Here is a 24,344-nt window from a genome sequence, read left to right on the forward strand (position 1 = left end):
AATATATATATATATATATATATATATATATATATATGGAAAACATCATCTAGGGACGCCCCTAGATTTCAAATCTGAGATGTTTTTTTAAATCTAAGCTCGTTGGATCATCATCCGATGGTTGATTGATTATATAAATACTCGACACCTTTTTACTCGTTCATGATCATCGACAACACCTGTAGAAACGCGGTTTCATCTGCTCATAATGATAAGAGTCGTCGATTTTTCATCCAATGCGTTATTGTGGACATCCCTAGATTTGAAATCTAGGGACGTCCCTAGATGATGGGTTCTCATATATATATATATATATAAAGCATATCATCGAAGAACGTCTCCGGATTTTCTAAATTTCAAATATAAAAACATTTTAAGGCTAAATGTAAATCCAACTGTGACATCAACTGGCTACATACGCATAGTACAAAATAGTACATATATGATATTTTGGAGTTGTTTTTTTATTTTTTTTACTTGTCACATTAAAAATTTTGTCCAGCATTAAATAATTTTTATTTTAAATTTACCTTTTAATTTAATATACTTATATAATTTTTAATAAATCACAATTAACTAAGCATTAAATCATATACTCCACTAAATGGAATTTTAGATAGGAGTAGTTTTAGAAAGTAATGGAATTTTTTATAAAATATAAATAACCAATTAATTTTAACTAATTTTTCTTAATCGGTGTGAATTAGGTAAATGTGACAAGTAAAATGAAGGGAGTATTAAATATTACTATTAGTAATCAAGCACAATAAACAACATTAATTTTGAACTATTTTCTATACAAGTAATAACTCGTTAGATCATTATCTAATGAATATCATCAAATATCTTTAGAGAGCATTAACTCTAAGGACATACGCAGTTGATGTTTACCTTATGTATGAACATATAAATTGCTTCTGGTATAAATAAACGATCCATTAAAAATAAATTAAATAAAACAATAATTCCACTCTATATACATGAACATCAAATTTTCTCTAACCAAAATAACTAAACAAACAATACTAACTAATATACAAACACCGAAGAATTTCTCATTCGACATTTTCGATGCACAAACACAAGCTTCATGATCATAAACACAATATGAGTCATTCACCACTCTAATTCTTGTTTTCTCCAAATACAATATCAAGACTGACATTAATCAAATTAATCGATATGAGACTATTAGCATTAACACTTCCAACAAGAAGCAGCTACAATTGACTTCAACTTCCATCCAAGCACAAGACTCCCTTTCTCTTCTGCAATTGTATACCCAGCACAGGCGGTTTTTTTAGTAAGCCACTGCTTCACTTCTGTCACCATTTTTAATGGTGCAACCTGAAATCCGGCTCTGCTCATCCTTCTGCGCCATTGATCCACTCTCTCATGCCTCTCCACCCTTGCCGGTCCCTCACAACTCACAATATTCTTGATCTCTTCAGCAAAATAAAATTGCTCCATTTTCGCTCTCTTAGTATCATACTTTGGTAGAACCACATCGATTGAATCAAAAATTGCCGAATAATAATGCAAAGCCTCCATAAATCTACCAAGGAAAAAAGGACCATTGTGACTTGAATCTTGCTCAACAAGCACAAAAACTCGAGGCGAAAGCTCATGAATCATTTGTAACACCGAGTTGAGAGCTCCGCGGCTTTCCTTCACCACGCAATGTAGTTGCAGTATGCTATTCACAACTAGCACCTCATTGTCATTGATCTTTAACTGTTCGATGCTCAAGTTTTCAAGATTAACATTCACGGAGAAAAACTCGAGATTGATACCAAGAGTTTTCGCGTAAATTACCAACTCTTCACCGATTTTTTCAAGACGATCAGAGGAAGGACCGATACCGGTGATTCGAATGCGGAGTGGTGGTGGTGTTGCTTTGCTAGCAAGACTATTTAGGAGATTGCGCCATTGATGACCATGAGGCAAGCTCATAGTCATGCCTAGGTCCAAAATATGGACTAGAGTCTCTCCCTCAAAGGCTTCCAAAATTGAAGTGTTAGCGATGAAATGACCAAATTGAATATATGGGCAAAGTTCATAGACCAAACTCAAGGCATCTTCTTTCTCCGATAAGGCCGGAGAAGGGGTGATGCAGGTGATGGCACCGAGTGGTTGAACGAGAGTGAGGCGGTCAGTGAGACCTTGAACAAAACACGACGCAACACGTTGAAAAGATGATCCGAGCACCATCGCATTCGCTCGTAGTAAAGAGAGTAGATTAGTAGCTTGCTCACGGTCACGGCAAGCAACGGCTTCCGCACAAGATATAAGAAGTTTAACAAGTTGCATGCCTGCCGCAGCATCCTCATCCTCCTCCTCCACCTCTGTTTCCTCCAACAAATCTTCTTCTTTGAACTTCTTCTTGAAGTTTCTGATATGATCGCGGAAGCGGAGTTTCTTCGATGTGTTTACACTATTGCTTTCTTGATTTCTTGATCTCTTATGTCCTATCTTGAATGGCATTGGAAGAAGAGGAGGAGGAGAATACAAGTGAAGAGTGGGGAGAAATGGTAAGGGGTTGTTTGATGAGATGTTGAGGTTTGGAGAATCATCTTCATCAATGTAATTCAAGTATAATGAATCATCATGCAAGTATGATGGCATTGGATACATATCTTTGTGTGTAACTTGCCAACCCCCTCAATGAAAAATGCATTGCTTGTATTTATATTAGAATGAAGAGAGAAATTTATTATATAGTCCAAGAAAAGAAGGAGATAAAACAAAACTGTTATTTTAGTTGGCGATGAATACAAAGTGTGGAAAATTGATAGCATAAATAAGTGCATAAATAAGTACATAAATATGTATATTTGTTGTATTTGATTGGTTGTGAAATAAAAGACAATTAGAAGAATAACTTAGAACAATAAGAGAGACAATGGTGAAGTTCACTGATACTCCAAAACTCCTCTCATTTGTTTGTCAAGCTTGATAATTAGTTCAACTACAAAATTTTTTTTTTTCTTAATGTATGTATTTAAGAATTTATATATATGTGCACATATGTAAATGGGAGGCCTGCAAACAAAAGAAGAAATAATGCCAACGTTTGTATAACCTAATAGTAAGGCACAAGAGTTCCACGCCAGAAATCGGGTGTTGAAATACTACATGACATATATGTGAATAATGTAAATGGTGTGATTTGTAAAAAAAAAAACTTAGTGATCGAAAATGGTTAGATTTTGTAAATGGTGTTCACTCATGCACTGACTTCCAAGATCCTGGTCGGTGTGCCGCTGGGGAATTTCCAGAGTCGTTGTAATCTCCACTACGCGGATGATCTTCTTGTCCTTACCACCGGGGGGTTGGAGGATCTCAGGATCGTGAAGCTAATCCTCTTGATTTTTGCTGGTATGACGGGCCTTGAAGCAAATTTCTAAAACCTGTCTTTACTCGACCAGGATGGGGGTACTACCGTTGGATTCCGCGGCAGCTACGCTTAACTGCTCTACGGGCCTCCTTCCTATAACATACCTGGGGTTACCGATTTCAGGACGTCGCCCTCGTAGACAGGACTGGGAGGGACTTATTTTAACTATGAAAAAGAGACTCTCTTCGTGGAAAGTAAGACACCTCTCTCTGGGGGGCCGCCTAACGCTGGTAAATTTAGTGCTTACGGCCCTGCCAACTTATTGGATGTCCCTTTTTAGATTACCTAAGTGGGTGATTAAAGCATTAGATCGTATCAGGAGAGATTTTTTATGGTCCGGCCCCGATATTGATCATCCGAGTTGTAGGCTGGTGAGGTGGAAAAACATTTGTCGATCCCGGGATCAAGGTGGTTGGGGCATCCTAGACCTGGATATTTTCAACCAGGCACTATTGGGTAAATGGTGGTGGAAATTCGCGACGAATACAAATTGGATTGGTTCGGAGGTGATTCTATTCAATTATGGGGGACCAAGTTGGAACATGTTTCCTAGACAGTCCAGCAGAATTTCCTTCTTTTGGAAGGGGGTATCCAGATGTCTCCCATCTCTTAGAGGATGTATCGGTTTTAACATCAACTCTGGCAAGGAGACCCTCTTCTGGAAGGACAATTGGCTAAATGGTTGGGCGCCTAGATCGTTGTGGCCGGAAATTTACTTAGCTACGAACCAGCAAAATGGTTTGGTGTGGGATCTGAGGAGGCTGCTGTCTGAGCAGCCTTTCTCTGTGGAGCCTGAAGTGTGTGTAATCCGAGATAGGCTACAAAGATCCGAGCGGGATGTTAGGGACACTAAATGGTGGAAGCTGACGGGAAATGGAGTATACTCGGTTAAATCCTTTTACAGATTTCTAAATGATGGTGGACTGCGCTGTCCTATATCAAAATTTTTTTGGAAAAACAATTGCCCGAGAAAGATCAACATTTTCAATTGGCTGGCTTGGCATAACAAGATCCTTACTCTTGATAATCTTGCACAAAGAGGCTGCAACAAGCTCCCTACTGCAACTTGAGTTTTGTGCCATTCTGATATCGAGTCGGTTGACCACTTGTTCTTGCACTATGCGTTTGCTCGCGCCCTGTGGGAATACTTTGGTAGACTTTTGAATTTACCGACACCTCCTACGACCTTGCGGCACATTTGGTGTTCGTGGAGGTTGGAGTTGCGACCTTCTAGTAGGGTCCTTACTGACCTGGTTGTTAAAGCTTTGCTGTGGAATGTCTGGATTGCTCGGAATGACTGCATTTTTAATTCTAACTGCCTGTCTGTGCATGCTTTGTACTTGAAGATTAATCGTATGCTCCTTTCGTGGTTTGATGTTCTTACAGATAGTGCTAAAGCAAATTTGGAGGAACCGTTGGCAGCCGTGCGAAGTAGCCTGGAGTTTTCTGGATCTAGTGGGGAAATGATTGGGATGGCCGAGAAGGCACACGATATGTCCACGGGCTAGACTCTCTTTGATGTTGTAGGCTCTGAGGAGGCCTGTTGTTCCTCTGTTTTGTATTTTGTGTATCACTTCTTGTGGTTCACCCTTTGTATCTTGTCGCGTTATCTTAATCTATTGTGGTTTATCCACTTTTTCAAAAATTGGTTAGCTTTAGAGTTGAACATAAATCTTAATTAGCGTTGTGCCGTCTTGTTCAACATTGTTGAATGGGCGTCAAAGATGCTTATATATGCACACTGTCAAAGTTCTTTTTGAAGTTTTCTTCTTGTTTTCAAATTTATATTTACAGAGTTTTATATGATTATGTCATGGCTTATGTATTTATTAATCATATTCAAAATGAAAAATGTGAATATTCTTCTTATTATTATATATATATATATATTATTTATTTCGATAAGTTCATAAACAATGCATGAGATGATGACCCTTTTATTCATTTTGGTGATGGAGACTTTGATTTATTTGATTGATCTATGTAGAATTTTTAAAAAATATGATAATTGAGCAATTATTTGTATTTTTTTTATTGATAATAAAATTAAGAAACATATAATAATAAATAATAAGATGTGAATGGTCAAAAGTTATAGAAGTAAAATTGGAACAAAATATTAGGTCACCAAACAGATGCATCGAAGAAAACTTTTTGTCATATTTATTTACTTATTTCTTGTTAGGATGATACGTCAAAACTCGTTGAAACATTATTATTATTATTATTATTATTATTATTATTATTTGATAATTTAGAAACTAAATAAATAAATAATTAAAAGGTTGTTGGACATCATTAATGGTGTTTTTAAAGTTTGATATATAACAATAAGACTATCAGGATTATTTAATTTATTAGTATAAGTTTTGTGTCTAATTAAAGTGTTCGTATTATAATCAAGAAACAGATTTGAGTCTCAATTCACGCAAAGTGAAAGTATAAATGTGTTAAGAGATTAACTCTATATATTTATGTATATTTCCAATAAAGATTTATCCATTTTTTTAAAAATAAATAAATAAATAAATAAAAGGAGGACCAACTTAATTAGCAACTACTACATCTAACCCAACTCTTAACTCCCAACCATTAGTCATCAACAATTCAACATCAACACACCCACCTCAATTTAAAGACTTTGAGATGCCTTTCCTTACCATCCATTCAACAATTACATTATCTATCTATAAATATATCTATATATCACATATTCGGATATATGATATTTTCCATTTCGCTTTCTTATAGTTTAAACAAAACATTTAAGAGATTTGTTAGGTGAGGTGAGATATTTAATATTTAGATATGTCTGATGAGTTTTATATTTTGTTATAATATTGTTAAAAGATAATATATTTAGAAATAAATAATTGTATATGAGTTGAAATGTAATATGAGTGTGAAAAAAGACATTATTTTACAATCAAAGTTAAATAGGAAAAATTATTATTATATATAAGGTTAATATTTTAGAATATAAAACTATTTTGACTAATATACAAAAAAAACTTGGAGAAAAATGATATTTAAATAAACATTAATATATAAAATAATCTAAACAATAATATTCCTAAATATAAACTCAAAAACATTATATATATATATATATATATTGACAATAGAAAACTCCATTTAAGAGTTTGTCATTTGTCAATGAACAATTATATATATGAAATTACACTAATTATAGTAATTTATCAATCCTTATTAATGACTTATTAACTCAAATAAACGTCACATAGAGTAATAAAAGTCCATCATATACAAATTCAGAAAATTTATAAAAATTACACCGAACTAATAAATCCAGTACTATATAAATTTTAGAGGAGACAGATATTAGGATCTAGTAGAACACATTTTAACAGTACAATAAATAATACTTTGACAAAAAATAATACATAAATAATTATGAAAGTGCCATCAATTACTGGTTTTGAACTCACGACCACCCTGAACTGTCATACCATATATTGCACCGGTAACAGTATATAAACTAGTACTATAAAGAGTACTTTAAATATTTCAATAAAATCCAAAAAAAAAATTTATATCTAAAATATTTATCTCTAAAATGAACTATGATTAAAGAGGGGGACGGACGTCAACGTTACACACCCAAAATTGAATGCGGTTAAGTGGGACCAGGTTGGTTTGGGACCCACTCAAAACACCACGGGCCATTTTTCTATGTGCCACCTTGAACACCTATCGCCATCGTAGATCAGACTCGGACCGAATCTTAAAGCACAATGGTTTAGATCCATCCATGATGCCCGCCAAATCACGGTTGAGAAAACGGCGCAGCAAACCTCAAGTTGGCGCCGTCTGGGCAACCCCGTGACCTTATTTTGACCGTTAGATCTTCCATCAACGGTTCACAAGAAAGCTAAAAGAACCTAAGGTCTTTTGTTTACAAATCAGTCCCTAATATTCTCATATTTATGGGCTTGTCAAAATTGACAAAAATGAGGGCTATGAATATTGAAAAGTGAGGGGCTGATGCGTAAAATTCTCGCATGTATTTCTACTTTCTTGTTTGCTTCTACGTTGAATACGGTGGTTGGTGAGTGAGTGAGAGAGAGAGAGAGAGAGAGAGAGAGAGAGAGGGGAAACCCTGGTGGGTTGGTGGCGAGAGGCAATAAGAAGGATCCGAATGTGAGCTATCTTGATTGGGAAGTGAAGTGGGGCTTTCAATTTAGGGAGATCGACGGCTTTGAAGGTATATTTGGTGTTTTCTGAATCTCTTTTAGTTGGTTTTTGTCTAGATTTTGTGTGGTTTTGTTGAAATTGGGTTTTTTTATTGGGTTCTTTTGAATGAGCTTGATTTTTGGTAGAATGTGTTGTGGTTTTTGATAAATTGGATGTTTTGGTGAGATTTTTTATTGGTAATGCTGGTGTTGTGTGAGCTTTAGTGGGATTTGATGGATTATTTTGCTTAAAAGAGATGGGGGGGCGAAAATGTGGATTTGGATAGGTTTATTTGGGGTGGATGATTTCTCAAGTGTGCTCAATGTACTTGGGTTTTAAAAGAATTTGTTTAGTTATTTTAGTGGGATGTCTCTTGTGGTGTCTTTGTTTAAAAAAAAATGGATGTATTACATTTTTTTAAGATTTAGAGGAAGTTTGGTTGGGTTTTTCTTTATTATTCTTGATGTTGTTGTTTGTGATTTCTTATTCTGTTTTTGTTATATGGGGTTATGGTTGGTTTCATGGATTATTCTGCTGTCATGTTTAGGTAGTTTTTGTTGGCTGAGCAGTGAACCATGTCAACTCCATCGTCAAGGAACAGCTCCTTTAATGGAAACAATTTTAGAAGTGAATCTTTTTCCAGTGAGAGGGACCTTGACAGCGTACTAGAGACTGGTTGTCTCTCCGTTGTTGTGCTTGGTGCTTCAGGAGACCTTGCCAAGAAGAAGACTTTTCCAGCACTCTTCAATCTCTTCCGGCAGGTGAGTTGGATTTTTAGGCTAGTTCAACTGAAATCATGTGAAGTAACTTTGACCTCCTTTTAGCTTGTTAGAAACATAAACATGAAGCAAATTAGTTACCCTGCTTTTTGTATATACACAGGGATTCTTGCAATCCAATGAAGTTCACATATTTGGATATGCCCGGACAAAGATGTCAGATGATGACTTAAGGGAGCGCATCCATGGGTATTGAAGTATTCCTTTTGATTTTATACTGTTCTAGTAATAGATATTTGTGTATTTTTCCAGTCTTCGGCTTTTTCTTATACTTCAAATAGCAGTTATTCATGTAAAAATCAAAATTCGCAGGTACCTTAGTCATGGGAAGGGAGATGAGGAAATGGAATCTCTTACAAATTTTTTGCAATTGGTAAGATAATTAGTTGCATCTTCCCCTTGGACTGATTTCAAGAATGGTTACTGAAAAAAATTTGTGATGACTCTGCAGATTAAATATGTCAGTGGTTCTTATGACAGTGAGGATGGTTTTCGATTATTGGATAAGGAAATTTCAGAGCATGAGTTAGTGAGAAAAAGTCATCCGGGAACTTCCCGCAGATTATTCTATCTTGCATTGCCTCCATCCGTTTATCCTTCTGTCTGCAAAATGATAAGAAGTTATTGCATGAACCAATGTAAGTTTTTCTTAACCATTTTCATTGGCATGGTTCTGGCCAATGAGTCACTTACATACCTCCTTCGTGTGAAGTTCTTTTTTCTCACCATATTGTAGCACTAGTTGAAGTAATCATACTCTTGAAAAAATTTAATGATGGTTTTATAGGTTGTTATGAATCGTGCACTTCTATTGAAACATGGTTGTTACTTATTCACGGCTAATCACCATTCACATGTTGAATCTTCAGAACAGTAGCCACATGGGTTGTTCTATGTATATTAAACCTAGCTACAGTTCCTCTTTCTGGCAGCTTAGATACTTTATGGTAGCATGTAATATTTCCTCCAACAATCTCATCCAGAAAAAGAAAAAATTTTGGTTTTTTAACATTGTAAATAGAAAGTCTCAAACTTAATATGTTTCAGCTGATCTTAGTGGGTGGACTCGGATTGTGGTTGAGAAGCCATTTGGGAAAGATCTGGCTTCTTCAGAAGAGCTGAGTTCGCAACTTGCAGAGTTATTTAATGAAGAACAACTTTATCGAATTGACCACTACTTAGGAAAGGAGTTGGTGCAGAACTTGGTAATTTTTTGAGACTCAGATTAAGGTTCCTGCTTTCTAGTTATACTTGTTCTGCCACTGATCAATTCGGTCCTTTCTCATGCACTGGCAGCTGGTGCTTCGATTTGCCAACCGTTTCTTTGTACCTCTTTGGAATCGTGATAACATTGATAATGTGCAGGTGAGAAATTTTCTTTTGGCTGTAAAAAAATCCAAGAAATGGTTAGCAATTGATATCTGTCTAATTAACAAGGTGCCTTGGTTATTAAAGCAAAGAGGGCCTTTCTTTTTATGTGCAGACATTAAGTTTTGATCTGTCATAAACAAGTTGAAAAGAACAGAAACATCAAGTTGTTTGCTGAAATTATAATGGACTAAGATATATGACAAAACTTAGAGTAACTAATAATTCTACACTGTCGAATTTGGTAAATATGGATATAAATATATAAGCATGTGTCTCTCATCTTATAAGCTTTAGCTTTGATTTGAATTGGGCTAGATAGTCTATGATTGGTTTGCATCTAATATGGTACAAAACTTAGTTATGGTATATCTGGTCAATTGGCAACTTGAATGGTTAAAATAGACAATGATGTATCAAGGGAGCATGTTAGAGTAGTGTAAAGTCTCATATTGGTTAGTTTGGTAAATACAGTTTCAAATATATAAGTATGGGTCCGCTCATCCTATTAGCTTAAAGTTTTAGGTTGAATCTGGAACCGGATAATATGTTTTGTTTGTATTTAATGACAAGAAGCAAAGACAAATATAACTGAATGACTTTAGTTTTATAATTTAGACTAGCACTTGGTGGAGATATCCTTATCATAATTTCAGAATGAAAAATATCTCATCAAAGTTTTTTTGGTAAATCTATTACTTGTTCAAAGTGAGCATGCCATGTCACTTTTTTATGAGTTCTAAGAGAATTAACTTCCATTTGCAGATTGTCTTTAGGGAAGATTTTGGGACAGAAGGACGTGGAGGTTATTTTGATGAATATGGGTACATGCTCTTGCATTTTCTTTTCCATCCAATTTCACTAAAAGAAAATTATTGGATTTTAATGCGACAAAGGGACATTGATTTATTTAATTTTATCTTGCAAGGAACAACCCTTTAGATGTCTATAGACAATAATATCCATATCTAGCAAAAGAGAAAAGAAAATTTCAAATTAATAGACTAGGCATTAAACACTAATTTTCTGAATCTCATATATTTATCGTTATTTTGAATGACTTGGGTTCTAATTGTCACCTTTCGTTCATGTATGATCTCAATTATATGCATGTTTATAATGTGGAATGCGTCTTTTATCATGAAAGGAAAGTAATGAAAATCATGTTTATCTTTTGCATTTAGTATTCTTTTCTTACAATTTTCACTTTATAATATTATTCTTCATCTACTTCTTGTTTTTGCAGAATCATTCGTGATATCATTCAAAATCATCTATTGCAGGTAAAATGAACTGCATAATGATGTTTTATTCTTGAAATTAAGTGTTCCATATCCAATTATCAGCATTTCTGTTAATGCATGTAAATTTCAAGTTTTGCTCTTGTGCCAACATATCACACTCATCTGATGCCTCTTGTTTCCATGTCTGCAAACTGCCACCTTCTGTGTTTTGCTAACATGTATTGGTTTTTCCCCTTTATTGTATCATCTTAAAGTTTTTTTTTTTTGGGTAAAAAAAAATAAAGAAGGCTGATATTGGTTTACAACTAATTGAGGTGATATAATCACTACAGTTTTCAACTTTATGTTTCATGGTCATTATTTTAAGGATCTTTCTGAAAGTTATGCCTAATGCAGGATATCTAATCGTCGTTTTGGGATTTTTTTGTAATTCAATTAATAATCATACTTTTTATCTTATTGTTTTGGTTGATTTTGTGTGAAAGATTTAGTGAATTTTTATTTTGTACCATGGCAGGTTTTTTGTTTGGTTGCCATGGAGAAGCCTGTTTCTCTTAAACCTGAGCACATACGGGACGAGAAAGTGAAGGTATTCCCCATGATACAATTTTGCTATTTTTCCTGAGAACATGATTCATATCATTAACTTTTGACTAGTGTGTTATACAGATATACTGTTATTTAATCACAAGAATCAATTTGTTCCAGATCACAAATATACTATTATTTGATTACAAGAATCCATTTTTGTGTTCCAGGTTCTTCAATCAGTCATGCCAATTGCACCGGAAGAGGTTGTCCTTGGACAATATGATGGCTACAGAGATGACCCAACAGTTCCTGATGGCTCTAGCACACCTACCTTTGCAACAGTTGTTTTACGCATTCATAATGAAAGATGGGAGGGTCTGTCTTCATTCCTTTCGTAAACTGATAACATTTTATTCTAGTTATTGTCTGTAGTTCAATTCAGGGTGCATTGTTTCCCGAGATTGGCTCTTCTATGCTTTGATGTTACATATGGAGCGCCAGAGGACTACTGGCTATATTTCTTTCTGCATTTATATCATCCAAAGAACATATGAATCTCTTGGCTTGTTCTTTTCCCTAAATCTCACTAACCTAATCAAAATTTGTCTCCTGCAGGCGTCCCTTTTATACTCAAGGCTGGAAAAGCTTTGAATTCAAGGAAGGCAGAAGTTCGTGTTCAATTCAAGGATGTTCCAGGAGATATCTTTCGAAGTAAAGCTTTTCTTACCTTTTCTTTATACACATCCCTTAGCTTGTACTGCAAGTGAATGTTGAATAATAATAATAATAATAATAAGTGAAAATATATCTCAGGGGAACAAATTGCAAATTTGGATTAGGTAAAGTGCAATATGGTTTCTATAATTAAAACTTTGCAGAAATTTATGATTACCTCATTTTAGTACTGACTAATTCATACTTCACCAGTTGCTTGCCAACAGTGTCTCTGTAAGATTTTTAGTGGAATTCTTAATAGGCAGTAGATTTATTTGATATTTCCAAATAAATGATATGTTTCTTCTTAAAGATGACTGTTAATACAAATGATTTTGAGTGCTCCTTACTGTGAAACATTTTATGCGCTATGCATCACTCTGGAGTGTTCATTTTAATGATTATAATTATGGCTTGTTACTTAGTTCCCTTGAACCTATTTTTAATATTTAATAGAGAAGAAGATAAGTGTTATTGTTATTCTGTTAGCATTTGGATAAATAACTCCTGCTGTTTTAACTCTCCACAGGTAAAAAACATGGGAGAAATGAATTTGTAATACGTCTACAGCCTTCAGAGGCCATGTATATGAAACTAACAGTATGTACTTTTGCTACTATGGCATCTAGCATTGAGATCATTATTTAGCAGCAATTTACTTTGTTACGATCATATGAGCATTATTAAAGACTCTTTGCTACCCACATTAATCAAAATAATTTGTCATGTTCTGTATCTCTCCTGACCCCTGAGAAGTTTTTTGATGCATCATGGTTTATCCACTTTTAATTAACATTTTTTTATCATGATCTAATTGCTATTATCATAGTTTTTTTATGCATCATGGTATATGAAACTAATTGCTTAGCTTCCATCTTCTGACTTTTCGACTCTAATTGCTTTATACTCTATTCACAGGTCAAGAAACCTGGGCTTCAGATGTCAACAATTCTAAGTGAGTTAGATTTGTCATATGGGCAACGTTACCAAGATGTCAAAATACCTGAAGCATATGAACGATTGATTCTTGATACGTATGTTCTCATCTCTTTCATTAACCTTATTTTTATGGTATTCTATGCTGACAAACATCTCTTCCTATCATTTTCATGCAAAATCTTGGACCTTTACCAACATCACATCTTTGTAGAACCCATGCGCTCAATTATTTAGCTATAATAGATCACTCATGACATGACTTTTTGCTTATGCGTGAAGGGAACTTGACAGATTGATTTTTTTCCCCTGCAGAATCAGAGGAGATCAACAACATTTTGTCCGCAGAGATGAACTGAGGGTATTCACCTCACTACTTTACAATCTGTTTTCATCTGAACATTAGCCCTAATCTGACACAACTAACAAATCTACCTTCTAATTTCAGGCTGCTTGGGAGATTTTCACTCCCTTACTTCACAAAATCGACAATGGGGAATTACCGCCAATTTCTTATAAACCCGGCAGCCGCGGTCCAGCAGAGGCAGATGAATTGCTTGCCAGAGCAGGCTATGTGCAAACGCACGGTTATATATGGATACCACCTTCTCTGTAATAAAGTGTGCAAGTAAGTTAGCTGCTCTGGTATTTTCACAACTTCGGCATTCCATCTATACCCAGTTAGTGTGAGCCTACCTTCCAGTTTATGACTATATACATATATAACCTTGTTGGTGTGGTGTCAAATAGTTTGCTCATAGTTGGAAGAGTAGAATAAGTGATATTTCCAGAATGTATGCAGTGTTGTTTTTGTACTCTAGCCAAGAAATAATAAATATACATTTGCCTCAAAATTGCCATGTTGATGAATGAATACCAAATATTCTTATCCAATGACTGCTCTGTTGTATTTTGAATGGAAAATCTACTTGGAAAAAGGTGGCAGAAAAACAGCAAGGGTGGGCTCACTCTGTTTTCAGAAACTCCATGGTCTGGTAAACATTGATCACTCACTGTATTCAAATTCCATTTGATTATTCTGGACAAATATAAGAATCCATTACTTTTTTTTCTACCCTAATTTACTGATTTCCTTTCTGCACTTCCCTGATCTGTCAAACATTGGTCTACAGTTTGTGCCTGATAATTGTTCACTGAATTCAAATTTCCATTTGCTTTTATTAGTCTTGAATGAACATATAGAAACAAATCAGGATGTGTTTGATTAGATAGAAATTGCAGAAAAAGGAAATGAATGGAAAAAGAAGAAGAAGAAGAAATGCACATCAATTTTGCTTTTGCTTTTGCTTTGTTAATTAATGTTACTATAAATTGAAGAGACAAAATACTGTCTCACTACCCTCATGACATTGTACTCCCTAAGACCAACATCCCCCACTGTCTAGTCTCTGTCACTTAGCAATAAATGTGTAGTTCATAATCAATGTCTTGTTCTATAAATAGTAGATGCCATTGTGCTTGTTTCTCATGTTCAAATAGAGAAGAAAGATGGTGTGCAAGGTTGAGGATTTCATGAAGAAAAAGAAGCAGCATGAGATTGAATTGAAGAGAAATGAATGTATGTTCAAGAGAAGAAGTTTCACTGAAGAAGAAGATGCTACTTCCTTTGCCATGCTTCTTCTTGCTTATCTTGTCTTTACTCCTCCTTTCTCTACTTAGTCTCTCTCTCTCTCTCTCTCTTCTTAGTTTGTAATTTATAAACTTAATGTTTTAAATCTATTATTTGAAATTTTCTTTAGCCATTATTTGGTGATTTATGTGCCGGTGAATGATATGATATATTAAAATTTTAGTTTATTTTTCTCCACTTTGTTTGTTTCTTTCGTTAGAAACTTTCCCTACTTTCCCGCTTCTTTGGTTTATTATTTTATTTTATTTTATTTGAGTTTTGAGACCACGAAATGCTTTTTTTTTATTTAATTTGCATGGGAATGAGGAATGTTATTTGGTTAATAAATTTATTTTCTAAAAAAAATACTGGTTTTTTCTCTCAAAATGCACGACATCAATTTTTGAGAAGATTAGAGTGGCTGCATTTCAATTAAAAAAAAAATCAAATTATTAAATTATTTGATACAAACACCATTGTCAATGAATTATCTTCATTTATCTATATTTCTTTTTTTTTAATATGATTTTGGTGTTTTATCCTTTCTTTTTTATAAAGAAAAAAGAATTATTGTTATTTAGTATGAAATTTGTTTGGGTAACTTGCATATTTTGATCAGATCAGCCATAATTGTGATTATTTAGTAATTAAATATATAATTTAAGTGTGAAAGTAATAGTAAGATTTTATTCAATAAAGTTGTGGTTTATCCACATTTATTTTAAAATAAAATAATAATAATAGTAAGAGTTTATAGAATTTGATAGTATTTTTTTTTTATCAAATGAAAATACAAATTATATAAATTATTTATTTAGTATCAAAATAAGCTGTAAGACTTCATCCTGTGCTTTATATATATATATATATATATGAAAAAATTAAAAATAAAAAAACTCTTGTGATTTTTTACTTTTGCAAAATAAAAAGAAAGATTTATTTTTTCAAATTTATGATATATCAACGGTGTTAACTTTTTTTTCATAAGTAAAATCGTTTATTCATGTAAAAATCATACATAATATAAAAAATATGATTTTGTTTGCTTTTTAAAATTGAAGTTTTTTAAATGAAATTTTGGAAAACATTAATAAATTTATTTTAATTATGGTGTTATTTTACAAATTTTCGGTGGGCTCATCATCATGCTTAAATTTCGGTTCGTGCCCGAAGAGACAACAAAAATGAGACTTTTAGCCTCGGCTCCCGGGGGTCATTCAAATGCCGCTCAGGTGTTTGTTTATATTCCTCTGAGAACTTCTACTCCTTTTGCTTCCTCTCCAGCTCGCAATGGCGCTTCCCGGCTCCACAGACAACGCCCCACCCCTCCATGGAACCTCTCAGGTATCAAAGGCGGCAGCTTTTTTTTTATTATTTTTTTTCTGGTTGTTATGTGTCTTCTTCTTTGTTTGATGTTTTCTGAGCTGATTGGGGATCAAGTCTTGTTCTTTACTTATTTATGGTGATTAAAATGCCAGGTTTTGGAGTAATGGACACCTTATGAGCCTTTTTCCTTCTATTTTGATGCATTGAGAGATTACTAGTTTCCTTTTGTTTGGTTATTCATTGGGTTTTTCTGGATAACTGGTTTGCTGTTCCTTAACAGCGTCCTTAACATTTAGTGACAAGTGACAACAAAACACCTTGTTAAAGAGAAAGGGAAAATATTTTGGAAAGTGTCATGATGTGGTACACTTTGGGGAAAAGAAGGGGATTTCAATAGGATATAAGATATTTGGGATATCAAAAATGTATTTTGAAGATTAATAGATAGTGGTAGCAAATATGCCAACATAGTGATGCTGATTTTATTTTTCCGCAAATTTAATAGTCAAAAGTTGTTTTCTAAATGATTCTGTAGTCAGAGGAGTTTGATGGAGGAAAATGGTATTTCTATGTTGGGTTGTATAATTTTTTCCCCCAAGGCGTTTCGTAATTGTTCATCATTGCAACTGTGTTATTAGTAAATTTTCTCCAAAAAAACTGTGTTATTAGTCAGAACTGGTGGTTATAGCAGAACAATTAAGATATTTTGAGTTTATGAATTGTCCTGTAGAGGATATTTTGATATTTTTCATGATTTTATTTTCACTAAGAGGAAACTTATTCATCACCATTTGTGAAAATTCTGTGCAAAGTTTGGCTTTTAACTTGTTACCTTGCTGAATGTTCGTCTTGTGGAGTGAATTGCTTTTTCTGATGGTAAAACTTCTAGTCATAACTGAGTTCCCTGTGAAATTTCATGAATGACTACTCAAATGAAGTGTATTTATGCATAAATAAACTTATATTGCTTACGAATTTGACAGTTTAGAATCAAATGCTTTTCTATGGCACAATGTCATTCTCATTTTCTTGCCTTACACAATTAAACACCTGTAGTTGTACACTTCCACAAGCAAGAATAACAAGGTTGTATTTCTAATCGGTTTTAAGTTCGATAGATGCTTTACTTTTACATTAGATTGTACTTGGTTTTAGAATTACTCGTCTCTCTTGTAACACATCATTTCTTGTAGGTCATCTCTTTGAATATGCTTTGCTTATTACATCATCTTTCTTTGTTCTACCTCAATATCTGACTATTAAACAGTGCATGATCTTCGTAGGAGAAGCCGACCAATTTCAAGCAACAGCCGATCTTTCATCCCAATGTCACGGACCTGTTCTCCTCGCACCGGTTTCCTACCATCAAGAAAAAATCATGAAGGCTACATTCCCCAATCTTGCACTGCTGCCTCATCCTTGTCCCCTTCATCACCACCACAACTACCACTACTTTTACAATCCCGATCTCCAGTGGTATCTGCCCACCTCACCCCTCACGACGCACCGCAGCGCTCAGAAGAGTGGTTTGCTCTTCGCAAAGACAAACTGACTACAAGCACCTTCAGCACCGCGCTTGGCTTCTGGAAGGGTAACCGGAGGTCAGAGCTGTGGCACCAGAAAGTGTTCATCCCGGATGAAATAGTGTTTGAGGCAGCTGCCAAGGCCGCCATGGACTGGGGTGTGTCCCGAGAGCCGGCAGCAATTGAACAGTACAAGGCCATCACTGGCAGGGAAGTTGGCTCACTAGGCTTTGCAATTCATGCAGAAGCTCGCTATGGGTGGCTTGGAGCCTCGCCTGATGGTCTCATTGGTTTACATCCCGATGCCGGTATTCTAGAGGTGAAATGTCCATATAACAAAGGTAAACCCGAGCTCGCGCTCCCTTGGCAGGTAATGCCATACTATTACATGCCACAGGTGCAGGGGCAAATGGAGATCATGGACAGAGATTGGGTAGACTTGTACTGTTGGACACCGAATGGAAGCGCACTCTTTCGGGTATTGAGGGATCGGAGTTATTGGGAACTGATGCATGGGATCCTTCGCGACTTCTGGTGGAACAATGTGGTGCCGGCGAGAGAAGCTGTGCTAATGGGGCGGGAAGACGAGGCTAAGGTCTACGAACCTAAACCAAAACATGGGTTGACAGGGTTCATCATTGGCAGGAGCAGGAAACTGGCGGCCGAGGCCAGGTTGTTGTGCAGGGACATTGGTGGTCATCTGGAATTCTTCCAGTGATGTTGAAATTTATGTGCAGTGAAGTTTGTGTTGCATCAACATCAGATTAATGCATGAAATGGGGGAGGAAATTCACATTGTCATTTGTATAACTGTACAAGTCATAGAATGATAATTCAATATTCAAATTTGTATGGAACCTCTTTCTCAGTTGATTTTTACCTTCAGAACACAAATTCTGGCCTCAAGCGTTTGTTATCATTTGTACAAATACTGGAATGCTAACATATCAGTAAAATTTGTCCAGAATTGATGTCTCAGCTATTTTGACTTCCAGAATACAAATTTCTGACTCCATTTGAATGACAATTTCACATAAATTCTGAATCTGCCAAAATATTATAAGCAGATGCAGAAAAAACAAAAAGAAAAGAAAATGAAATAGTACAGCTCAGTGCACCACATCCAGCTGATAATCAAAATGCTCATTTATTCAAACGGTGAAAATAATGTCTTGCATAAAAACACGACGGAAAGAACATAGTGAGTAGATGAAACAAATAGTCAGGTTTTAACTGTATTATTGGTAAATGTAGCCATACGCATATGAGCTACAAAGATATCAAAAGAACAGACACTCTCCAGATTTTCCAAATCCAATTAACTTTGAATAATTCATCCAAGAAAAGCAAAGGCATTCGAAGTCGATTGGCTGAAACCTTCTGATGCATCCAACAAATGAACCACAAAAAGTAGTGCAATAGCATCAGATTCGCTCCCCGGCTATTTAGAAAATAAAAACAGATGCGCCAATTGTCAAACCAAAACCTACACCAGGTTTTCAGCTTTCTTCCTCTCTTGTTACTAAAAACAAAACAAAAGAGCAAACTGGAACTTCACGGAACTGCAAGCACATTCATCAGAACCAGTCTGGTGACTTCATCTGCAATCTTGAGGTAGGCAACAAATGTTTTGCAAATCTACAAAAAGGTGCGAGGTGCATTAGAGGTACAGTGTCAAGGTTATTAAATGTCATACTTATTCTAAATATGAAGTTCAGGGAAGCAAAATAGATTAGAAAGTTACGAACCTCATTAGCAACCTTACTCAGATTGCAGGCAAAAATAAGAATAGGAGTAAACTTTGGTTCACAATCTATCCACCAAACACAGTCCAGATCTGATTCTTTGACGAGTACCAGAGCAACATGAAATGGCTTCTCCCCTAATGATTTTCCCTTCAATTCTTCTTTTAGGCTGATTTTCTGTTTTTCTTTTTTCCACATTTTTTTTTAGCTTTTCTGATTTTATAAACTGACAAGGCACAATAGACAAAGATGATACGGCAGATCTCAGAGAAACTGTAAACAAGGGTGATTTCTGGCCTCCCTCACGATACTCAAAGGCCAAGACGGATGCATCAACCTAATTAACAGCACGACATGGAACACAGCGAGATATCTACACAGAATATGCTTCTTAGAGCTAACCTCCTCCGCTGGTTGTATCAAGCTGCCGGGGTGGGTGTTTCCTTCCAACAGCTAGAACATAAATTTTCCAACAAGAATGTCTCTTCATACTCACAATTCTTGATGCACCTACCACACTGGATGCACCTTGCAATGCAAATATCACAAGCCCTACACTCCTCAGGCTTTTCTTGGCAACCTTCAGAGGGGCAGTCAAAAACAAGCTTCAACTTTTGACACAGTGAGCACATCTCAATATCCAAAGGACGGTCATCATCAAAAGCCAGAGAGTGAGGACCATGGTGATATAAACGTGGCTTGCGAGCATTGGACTGCTCAAGTCTGTCAACTCCTAATAATAATTTCAGCTCATCATAATTTTCCGATGTCACTCCAAACAGCTTCCCGAGCCTTAGGTGGGTAATCCCTAGCATTGCTGAAGACTTGAGAGCCTTCAGATTGTTAATAAGTCCTTCAAGACTTAATCTCACACATCCAGGAATCCTGAGCTGCAAGAGCCAGAATGTATATGATCATAAACAGTTGTAATCAAATAGCTATATTAAACAACAAGTCACATCAACACCATATCAAACTAACAGAGAGTCTTTTTAATGATAACAATGTAGAAATCTATACACAAAGTCGTCACACCTTACATCTTAACACAAGTCTTGTAGCCATTTATTTTTCTCCGGTCTTCAAGGTTCAGCCCAAAAGAATTTTAGCATATTTTGCCCAAATTGATTGAGAAAATTGCAACTAAATTTCTTTTCATGCCAGTGTCTGCTTGTTGAGTTGGATAGAAAAGAAAGAATAATGGAACTTTATCACTTAAAAGCACCAGTAAATATAGGCCACATCTCTTTGGATGAGGAAACAGCTCTATTAGTAGTGACCCAACACTAAAGATACTATGATATAGTCCACCTTCATATAATTCAATCTATCACATTCATCAAATGAGTTAATACATTCACATCTTAACATTTATATAAGAGAAATTTGTGATTTTCAAATCAAGATTGTCAACAAATTTGGCAAGTAACAAAATCAGCAGAAACAATAATCAAGAAATAGTTTCTCCACAGCCCGATCAGCATCATACGGTTAAATGGGCAAGCATAAGAAGGCACAAAGAATTACACCACTTTGCTACTTGTTATATATGAATAACACATTGGTATAAATAACAATATGAAAAAATTTTAGTGCACTAAGAAAGGATAGCATGATATCCAAACAATATAGATAGAAAGAAAAAAAGAGGCATTACTACCAAGGAGCAAACCATATGCAATAAAGGTGTTGCAAGGGTACCTTTTTAAGCCTTGGGTTGGTCTCAAGCACATGCTTCAGACCGTCATCTGTGATGTGCATACACCCTACCAGACTCAAGTAATGTAAATTTCCTTGGGCACGACTTGTCAAGCGAAAGAGATCATCATCTGTCATCCTCTCACTCAAAGGTGACTCTATGTGGATACATCTCCACAAAAGAGAATCACTTTGAACAGTGTTCCTGAGAGACCTGCACACCATCTCAACAGAAAGGAGATCGCGAACACCCAAATAAGCCAGTGAGTACATCAAAGCATCATGTGGATAATCCTCTTCACCACTATCACATGCTTCTTCCATCTGGTTAGGATTTGAGGACTCCCCTCTGTCAACAGCTTGAATAAAACCCCAATCTTGAGCTTCACTCCCAAAATCAGATAGAGTTCCAGCATTAAACTGCGACTCATATAAAGGTAGCCAACCACCATAGCCATAATCACTAAAGCTTGAGACCAAATAATCACCACCAAAGCCATAATCATCAAGACTAATGCCATGATCTCTGATCCACCAACTTGCAAGAGCGGCTGTAAAAGTGGTGTTGAGATTCATCCCAAAGGGATCAGATGGCAGGAGGTCGATAGGATCAAGATGACTGAAATCATGGCCTTGTTCTCTATCCCCTCCATGATTAAAATCCCAATTCAATAAACATGGACTCCATGAGCCTCCAGAGCTCCTATTTCCCATTGATGAGAACTCATCATTGAGGTGGCTTGACACTGGGAATATTGAACAAGATGAAAAGTCCATGGCCAAAGGGCCGTCTAATCCTGCCACTAAACCTAAAAAAACCTAACCCTAAAAAGGGATTTTTTTCTTTTTTGTGGAGAAGAGATCAAGTTTGTTCCTGTCAAACAGATCAAAACACTAGAGCATAATCTTCTTTCTTTTTTATATTTTTCACCTGGAATCTAAACTAGACAATCAATCTCTCTAAGGACTCCACAAGAAAACCCTCGATGTATCATACCAAACAAGACCAACACCAAAAAATTCGCAGTCTTTTGGTAAATTCCAATAAGAAGTTAATAGCAAGATCTAAAAACAATAACTTTATACGATTCCACAAATTCCCCCTTTTTTTTTTAGTTCAAACAAATAAAAAAACCAGCAATCCCCAAATCCTATTCCGATCCGAAAACCTAAGTGTCGATCCAATCCAAGATATACAACCTACCAAATTCCTAAATCATGATATCCAAAGAAAAACCTGAATTTCTAGATAATCCCAACCAGATTCCACAAATCTAAAATACAAAAGGTAGGAAAAAGACACGAAGAAGATAAAAATCGACCTTTTCTCAAGGGAAAAGCCACCGATTTGGTTCAGATAAGAGAGGGCGAGCTCCGGAGTCCAAAGAGAAAACCCTAGACTTTGGGGCGGAGATGGAGATGATCCCAACTTCTTCGATCGTATAAGAGAGAAAGAAAAGGGATCAAACTATAATTTGTTAAAAATAGAAGGGCTTTATTGTGATTAATGGGCTACCGAATGATCCGGTTGGGTTCGTACAGGTGTCGGTCATCAAGTTGATTCCCAATTTGTTCCTTCAAGTCTCATATCAGGAATTATTCACTTCATAAATTTAATTACATTTATTTCAAAATTAAAATAAGTCAATATATTGATTGAGATTATAAAAGAAAATTGAGATATGGTTAATAAATTAACAAAGAATATTTATTTAAATTTCTAAATTTAGTGAAATTACAAAAATACCCTCCACAATTATTTTATAAAATTCAAATTTATCTATTAGTTCACCATTCCACTTGATTATTTTAAAATTTTGTATTCTCTGTAGAGAATAAGTAAAAAAAAATTATGATACCGATAATCATTGCTATACATTGCGAGTTTAGAGCTCGCACTCAAAACTCTTCAAACCCAATATTAAGTGAAGTAAGCTGGATTATGTCCCCCGGTTTTTATATATATAGATATAATTTTTTTTAAGAATACTTGGAAGGAAATGTAAAAAATAGTGAAGAAAAAACTTTATATATTTATATTAAAAAAACTTTAATTTTCACAGATAATACTTCTGAGGGTGCATGTGTAATTTCATATTTTTATAAATTTATATGCATAAAAATTCGTAATTTTTTAAGGTGAATTTGGGGGAGAAATTTCTTTTGACGTTGAAAATTGAATTTTGGGGGAGACTTGGGAACAAAGTTTTGATGATGTATTGGTCTAATTTGACGGCCAAAGTTAAGAATTGATAAATTTTATTATTTATTTAGATATTTCTTTAGTATTGACGTAAGCAGTGATAAAAATGTAAAACATTGATTTTTGTTGAATATTTATTGTTTTAATTTTATTTAAAAAAAAAAAAATATATAAAATTATGATATTGGGCAATGAAAGACTGCCATATATGATATACCTTGATTGTGTGAAATTAATAAGAATGGGTATTAAACTTTTTAATCATTGATTAGTTGGCAAAAATGATATGCTATTGAGTCTTAACCATGATGTAAATCTTTGTTATCCAATGCATTACCTGCAAGATGGAAGTTAATCGGGGGTTAAAAAAATAATAATTATTTTTTAAAATTATAAATATCTGATCACTAACACCATCCATTTTTTTTAATAAAAAATATTGTAATTTAAAATTATTCTTTATGCCACTGGAACACTGTTGCTTTTTGGAATTTTACCTCCATTTTCATTTTTTGGAAAAATTTAAAAAAGAAAATCATGTGATGTCTCTCGTTAGGGAAAAAAAAACAGTGGTTAACAAGTTATTAATAGTGTTAACTCACAGAGATAAAATCGTAGTTTTATTTAGAAGCTTATGTCATTAAAAAATATATATTTTTAAAAAATATATTAATCTCTCAAAAAATTTCAATAAAAAAAAATTAATTCTAAAAACTAAACATAATTTGCTTAGCGATAAATTAACAATTACAGGTTAACATCAGTTTATTAACAATTTTTCCCCTTTTTTTCTAGTTGGAAAAACACATAATATAAAAAAATTGTCCCTATTTTGCAAAATTAAAAAACCATAAGTTATTTTTTTCTAATTAATTTTAATAAATTTTGTGGTCTTCACTCACCTTAGTTTTGTCTGTTTTGATTTTTTTTTCCTCCCTTATTTTGTTCTATTATAATTGTTTTTATTGCTCTCAATAAATTTGTGAGTGAGTCTATTTTCATTTAAAATAAATTATAATTTAGAATTGCAATAATAAAAAAAAATATTATAACAAA

The 24,344-nt window shown here is 34.6% G+C and overlaps 4 protein-coding genes across 6 annotated transcripts; 2 read left to right on the top strand and 2 right to left on the bottom strand.

Moving 5' to 3' along the window:
* Nucleotides 1-1,096: 1,096 nt before the first annotated feature.
* Nucleotides 1,097-2,625, bottom strand: LOC120270794 (GRAS family protein RAD1-like). The gene has a single exon (XM_039277860.1). It carries the CDS (start codon nt 2,623-2,625, stop codon nt 1,198-1,200), a length of 1,428 nt encoding a protein of 475 aa, XP_039133794.1. The 3' UTR covers nt 1,097-1,197.
* A 4,839-nt stretch (nt 2,626-7,464) lies between these two features.
* LOC120270487 (glucose-6-phosphate 1-dehydrogenase, cytoplasmic isoform-like) lies at nt 7,465-14,017 on the top strand. Of its 2 annotated transcripts, none has more exons than XM_039277515.1 (16): nt 7,465-7,622; nt 8,139-8,352; nt 8,474-8,559; nt 8,683-8,743; nt 8,822-9,008; nt 9,418-9,575; nt 9,667-9,735; nt 10,504-10,562; nt 10,985-11,021; nt 11,500-11,571; nt 11,741-11,888; nt 12,129-12,224; nt 12,757-12,827; nt 13,146-13,261; nt 13,479-13,524; nt 13,612-14,017. In XM_039277515.1, exons 2-16 carry the CDS (start codon nt 8,167-8,169, stop codon nt 13,777-13,779), a joined length of 1,560 nt encoding a protein of 519 aa, XP_039133449.1. In that variant the 5' UTR covers nt 7,465-7,622; nt 8,139-8,166; the 3' UTR covers nt 13,780-14,017. The 2 variants fall into 2 exon arrangements, with proteins under 2 accessions (XP_039133449.1, XP_039133451.1); XM_039277517.1 differs by having other exon boundaries at nt 8,161-8,352.
* Nucleotides 14,018-15,878: 1,861 nt separating this feature from the next.
* Nucleotides 15,879-18,491, top strand: LOC120270418. Of its 2 annotated transcripts, none has more exons than XM_039277419.1 (2): nt 15,879-16,137; nt 17,387-18,491. In XM_039277419.1, the coding sequence occupies exons 1-2, from the start codon at nt 15,939-15,941 to the stop codon at nt 18,358-18,360; spliced, it is 1,173 nt and encodes a 390-aa protein (XP_039133353.1). In that variant the 5' UTR covers nt 15,879-15,938; the 3' UTR covers nt 18,361-18,491. The 2 variants fall into 2 exon arrangements, with proteins under 2 accessions (XP_039133353.1, XP_039133354.1); XM_039277420.1 differs by having other exon boundaries at nt 15,880-16,137; nt 17,403-18,491.
* A 282-nt stretch (nt 18,492-18,773) lies between these two features.
* LOC120270417 (F-box protein SKIP14-like) lies at nt 18,774-22,539 on the bottom strand. Its single transcript, XM_039277417.1, has 3 exons — nt 21,089-22,539; nt 19,391-20,277; nt 18,774-19,280 (listed from the first exon to the last, which is right to left on the bottom strand). The coding sequence occupies exons 1-2, from the start codon at nt 21,860-21,862 to the stop codon at nt 19,807-19,809; spliced, it is 1,245 nt and encodes a 414-aa protein (XP_039133351.1). The 5' UTR covers nt 21,863-22,539; the 3' UTR covers nt 18,774-19,280; nt 19,391-19,806.
* Between the last annotated feature and the right edge of the window lie 1,805 nt (nt 22,540-24,344).

The sequence above is a fragment of the Dioscorea cayenensis genome, chromosome 10 (assembly GCF_009730915.1).
Source record: "Dioscorea cayenensis subsp. rotundata cultivar TDr96_F1 chromosome 10, TDr96_F1_v2_PseudoChromosome.rev07_lg8_w22 25.fasta, whole genome shotgun sequence".
Taxonomy (NCBI): Eukaryota; Viridiplantae; Streptophyta; class Magnoliopsida; order Dioscoreales; family Dioscoreaceae; genus Dioscorea; species Dioscorea cayenensis.